Source organism: Triticum urartu, chromosome 7A (assembly GCF_056163025.1).
Source record: "Triticum urartu cultivar PI428250 chromosome 7A, HENAU_Tu73, whole genome shotgun sequence".
In the NCBI taxonomy this organism is placed as follows: domain Eukaryota; kingdom Viridiplantae; phylum Streptophyta; class Magnoliopsida; order Poales; family Poaceae; genus Triticum; species Triticum urartu.
This window is the reverse complement of record NC_141879.1, coordinates 127,263,579-127,269,019: the sequence shown is the minus strand read 5'-3', so window position 1 is coordinate 127,269,019 and position 5,441 is coordinate 127,263,579. Positions and strand designations below refer to the sequence as shown.

At 42.3% G+C, this 5,441-nt stretch overlaps 1 protein-coding gene across 1 annotated transcript; it reads left to right on the top strand.

The window, feature by feature from the left end:
* The first annotated feature begins 461 nt into the window (after positions 1 to 461).
* On the top strand, positions 462 to 3,597 carry LOC125518495 (glutamate receptor 2.8-like). The gene is made up of 5 exons (XM_048683319.2): positions 462 to 735; positions 1,465 to 1,973; positions 2,075 to 2,387; positions 2,499 to 2,914; positions 3,013 to 3,597. Exons 1-5 carry the CDS (start codon positions 462 to 464, stop codon positions 3,556 to 3,558), a joined length of 2,058 nt encoding a protein of 685 aa, XP_048539276.2. The 3' UTR covers positions 3,559 to 3,597.
* The last annotated feature ends 1,844 nt before the right edge of the window (positions 3,598 to 5,441 follow it).

The window sequence follows — 5,441 nt, the reverse complement described above, 5'->3', positions numbered from 1 at the left end:
CCATTGGCCATCCTGTATTCTGTCGTTTCATGATGAGTTCTATGGCAATATATTCCAGAAAAAGTTCTTCTATGGAAATTTTTACTGCCTCCAGCATATAATATACTAGTAGCTGCCTGCCGCCAACACTCGAAGTCATCGTGCATGCGCACGGCGATACTATATACTGATCCTCACGGCAGTACTGTATATACCAAGTCAAGACTCGAAGTCATCGTGCTAGCTGCAAATCGGAAGCGTCAGGGAAATTTGGCCACGCCGACCATCCGGCCCGCCTCTTGTGCTCGATAGCTACGTGGTACGTTCTTTTTTTTTTTTGTGGTTGCGTGGAAGCTAGGTGGTACGTACTTCTCGGACGGAGCAGTATATACGGAGTACAAGGCCGCGTATCTATCTATGTAGGCCGGTTCAAGTGATTTACACCCAATCAAGTCAGTAGCATTGAGATCTCAGCCTCACGCATGGATTCGCGGGCAACAAGGCGCATGCTCGCGTTCGTCTCGTTGCTCACGATGTGGAGCATCGCCGTCCACGTTTCATTGCCGGCGGCGGCGGCGCCTGCGCGGGCGCGAGTCGGCGTGGTGCTGGACCTGACGAGCGACGTGGGGAGGAAGAGCCTCACCTGCATTTCCAAGGCCCTGGACGGGTTCTACCTCAAGCATCCGAGTTGCGCCAAGCTGGTGGAGCTACGCGTGAGGGATTCGGCCGGAGACGCCGTCAAGGCGGCGCACGCTGGTGAATTTAACGTTCAAGCGTATGTATATATATATATATATATATATATATATATATATATATATATATATATATATATATATATATATCTTCAACTTTGTGTGTCTCCAGCATCACTCCCTCTTTAATTAGGAGTTTGGGCAGACCGATTTTGTTCTCTCTTTCTCTATACAGAAATTAAGATTTTAGGCCCCACGAAGGGAATTTCCCCCGGTTTTTTCCCCTCCAGTTGTGAAGCAAACCAAACTAAAAGATCTAGAACTTTGGAGGTTTGAAATTTCTGAGCTTCCAAATTGGGGAGTTCAAATCCCTGAAGTTGAAATTTCAAATTCAAAATTCAGAAGTTCGAAAATCTCAGGAGTTTATTTTAAATTATGGAAGTACGTACAAGCCTTTCAGAAATAGTACTGTACCATTTTCTTTGAAGGTGCCGAACAAGGGAAACTTGCCAAAACATAGTGTGTCAAATAAGAAATTCATTAGAACGGAAAAAAAATATCTTTGTCTCAGAAGTGACCACGCCTCTTTTGGTGGGCGGGTGTCCGCCAATTAGGTTCGCCTCAGAGAAATACTATCTCTCAAGCCGTTAAGCGAATTCACCACACGCCTGTAGTCCCTCACTTGGATGTGAAGCTTTGATACAATACAACAATTAGACCAATTTGTTGGCTAATTGTTTCCAGAACATGCTTTTGATTGGCAATTTTGTGATGCGTTTGTGCTTTGCAGCCGAGGACCTCATCAAGAATGCCCAAGTGCAAGCCATTATCGGGGGCCCTCAGCCACTTACCAAAGCAGATCACGGCATACACCTGGCCCAGAACAACCATATTCCATTTCTCTCCTACAACATTTCTCCAATATCGTGTGCCTTCTGGCTTGAAGAAAACGTAACAGCATCCGTAGGCCATCCCAAGATTGGATTTACATTTGAATCAAGTGACAGTATGATATTTCTTTACCCAAAAACCGTGCGAAGAAATGACATGAAACTACATACACAAAGTTCTAGTCAAGATTGCGAAGGGCAGACAGTGTTGAAGATTGCCGTGCCATTAAAAAATGGTTTTCATGAATTTGTGGAGGTTACTGGTCCTATTTCTGAGAAACAAAACATCACTGGCTATAGCATTGATATCTTCGAGGCAGCTATGAGGACTCTACATCCTGTTCCGTGCTATGAGTTTATTGTTTTTGACGGTCCTTATGATGAACTAGTAGGCAATGTGTCTTTGGGGGTGAGGCTTACTCCTACACACTTTCATCTCATCTTATTTTGTTAACATTTTTTTGAAACTAAATACATTTGAATCTTCCTAAATTTGTGGGGGATGAACAGGTGTATGATGGTGTAGTAGGCGATGTGACCATAACCGCGCAACGAGTTACAGTCGCAGACTTTACGGTGCCATACACACAGTCTGGTGTATCTATGCTTGTGCTTACCGAGGATGAACCAACCACAATCAGTTGGACATTTGTAAAGCCATTGAGTAAGAATCTTTGGTTTGCAACTATTGCCTTCTTATTCTATACTGGCTTTGTTGTGTGGATGATTGAACTACCCACAAATCAAGAGTGCCAAGGATTAAGTTTGACACGGTGCAGCACTGCCCTCTACTTTGTTTTCTCAACTTTGACGTTTTCTCATGGTCAGCACATCAACCTAAAACTTCTAACGATACTTGATGCCTTATCAATATATTATTGTTTTGTTACCATAGTTCTATGATAACATAATTGTCTCGTTCTTCCCTGCACAGGTCAAAGTATTAGAAGCCCTTTGACAAAAATTGTTGTGGTGATATGGTGCTTTGTTGTGTTGATTCTAGTGCAAAGCTATACAGCTAGCTTGTCATCCATGTTGACTGCAAAGCGGCTCCGCCCTAGGGTGTCAAATCTAGATCAACTTCAACGGAACGACGACTTTGTAGGATACCAAGATGATTCATTTGTGCGGTCCTTCTTGATAAATCATCATAATATCAGTGAAAGTAGGTTAAGAAACTACAGCACCAAAGAAGAATATGATGTTGCTTTGAGGAAGGGGTCCAAGAATGGAGGGGTGTCGGCCATTGTCGATGAGATCCCCTATTTAACTTCTTTCATCTCTGATAGTCGGTACAAAAAGGACTTTATGATGCTTGGGTGCATATACAAGACCCCTGGATTTGGTTTTGTAAGCTTCTCAGCCTACCGTGATATATTCATGATTACTCCTTGTTGCTTGTATTTCATTCTTGGGAGTACTTTCTAACATCATGTTTTTATGGTCAGGCATTTCGTCAAGGTTTTCCGCTAGTACATAACATTTCTACTGCAATCCTAAACCTAGCAGAAGGGGTTAGTGGTTCACAAATAGAAGTTAAATGGTTCGGCACAACTTTACCATCGATTGGTGCTAGCACAATTTCTGACGGTGATTCTGTGCCTCTCACATTACAAAGCTTCTCCGGGCTCTTTTTGATCACTGGATCCATTTCAACTCTCATGCTACTGATAAGCATTGTGAAGTTGTTTTATGACAAAAGCAACACCTCTAGAAACATTGTTCCTGACCAACAACCTCTTGGTGAAGCTAGCAATGATGATACAAATCGATACAATAGTGGCGAGGATTCCCATTCGATACGAATCAGCATGGGCAACAACCCCGACCCTAACCAACAACGTCTTCATGAAGTTAGCAATGATGATTTCCAGGGTGTCCATCGGGAAGGTGGAAATGATGGGGATGCTCAGCCTGATCTAATGGAGCAGAATTGCATGCACAATGGCTCTATGCCTGCAGGACACATTCAGATTGAGATGAGCAATGTCTGAGATGAAAGGAAGCGCTAGATGCTCATGAGTACTTCTCTTATCGTTGAATCAATGTCCACAACCAATATCTTATAAGTTTTTTAATTCCATTTGTAAATACATGATGATTAGGACATACATATAGTAACTGACGTGTAATTTGACTCTTCTGGTGTAACGTTTGCATGAATGTGTTAGTACTTATTTATTCACAACAAATAAGTCTTGATACTCATACTAAAAAGGTTGTGTGCATTTCTAGTTGGTGCAGAATCCGGGAAGTAAAACTCCCTTCCAATTTTTTGCAAACAGAGCCTTGGGTCATTGATTAGGCATGTGGTTGTGCAACGTGACCATCTGGATTCAATTCTTAAAATTGACAGGTGATCCACAAGAGGTTTTTCCATTTATTGAGGATCAAACTTGATGTGTGGTGTGAACACTCCTCAAGATAAAATCTTGGTACTCGTCAAAACATCTTTAAAGACCAGGCTTGTTGTGTGGTGAGACTACACTTCAAGATATAATATTGCTACTCATATTAAAAATTATTTATGCATCCTTAATTGATGCAGAGACTGGAAAGTGAAATTAAGCAAACATAGCCCTTGGCTCACTGGTTAGGCATGCGGCTGTGCAGCCTGATCACCCGGATTTAATTCCTAGAATTGAATAGTGATGCATAGAGGTTTTCTTCATTTATTGAGGATCAAACTTAATGTATGGTGTGACCACCGCCAAGATAAAATCTTGATACTCATCAACAAGGTTACAACTTCGCCACTATATACCTTTGCCGCTAGAAAAAAACTATTTCACTACTCCCCTACGACGTAGCCAGCCATTTGTTGTTGAAGAACAGAAGACACGCTCTCTCTCTCTCTCTCTCTCTCTCATCAACCAATATATCTAATGAGAACGTATCTGGTGCACTAGACCTTCTTGTGCTACTGGTGTACTAGAATCGTGTAGCACATATTTAAATGTTTGAAAAAATCTGAAAAAAATATTAGCACATTAAAATAACATTAATGTATGTTGTCACAAAAATTCAAATCAAAATTCAAAACATAGCTCAATATACAAAAATGACAAATTTAACATTGAATAGTACATAACATAAGTTGGGCTTTTTACACGTCCGATGCACCGGTAGCACAAGAAGCCGGGGTGCACCAGATACGTCCTCTATATCTAATGTGTCAAAATGTGCTACTCTCTCTGTTTCCAGAATAAATATCTCAACTCAACTTTATACTAAAATTACTATAAAATCAAGACACTTATTTTGAGAGGGAGGGGTAGATTATTTGACCATTCAACAGTCAGCTGTGTCGCGGGAATCGGCTAGTTCAGAGCACTATCAGAAGCTAGGCAGAAACCGCAGGCGCATACATAGCAAGCTAGCATAGGTACACGTACCTCCCCGCTGTCGATGTACGAGTGCACGCAAAAGGACTGTACAGTACTAATATATGCAGTAGGACCTGAGTGTATAAACTAGAACGAACGTCACTGTATGAGAATGTTCAAAACCACTGCTGATTCCCTCGCTTAACTGCACATAGCATTTTCATGATCTAAAGAAGTTGTACGGATAACCTCTGACTGAGCTCACCGTGAACTGATCAAACAAAGCTACAAAATCTATTGCTTCCTCCGGCAGAGAAACATTGCACCGGCCGGCCGAAACGTCACTGCGTTCGCGAGCTTGGCAGGGAGGCGGCTGACCGGCGATCGACCGAGGATGCTCCACGAAATTCACCCATCGCCAGTCACAAGCTCAGTAGCTCACTCACCTACGTAGCTCGATCGCTGTATATAAATGCCGGTGCTGCACTGCTCCTGCTCCGTATGTAAACCACACAGACACAGCAAGCAAGTACAGAGTTCAGTCTCGTGCC

Bases quoted from the DNA above. Each gene is read 5' to 3' on its own strand.
- LOC125518495 (XM_048683319.2), top strand. From the start codon at position 462: ATGGATTCGCGGGCAACAAGGCGCATGCTCGCGTTCGTCTCGTTGCTC. The intron at 1,974-2,074 runs GTGAGGCTTACT...GGGGATGAACAG, and splicing joins TAGGCAATGTGTCTTTGGGG to GTGTATGATGGTGTAGTAGG. The intron at 2,915-3,012 runs GTAAGCTTCTCA...TTTTATGGTCAG, and splicing joins AGACCCCTGGATTTGGTTTT to GCATTTCGTCAAGGTTTTCC.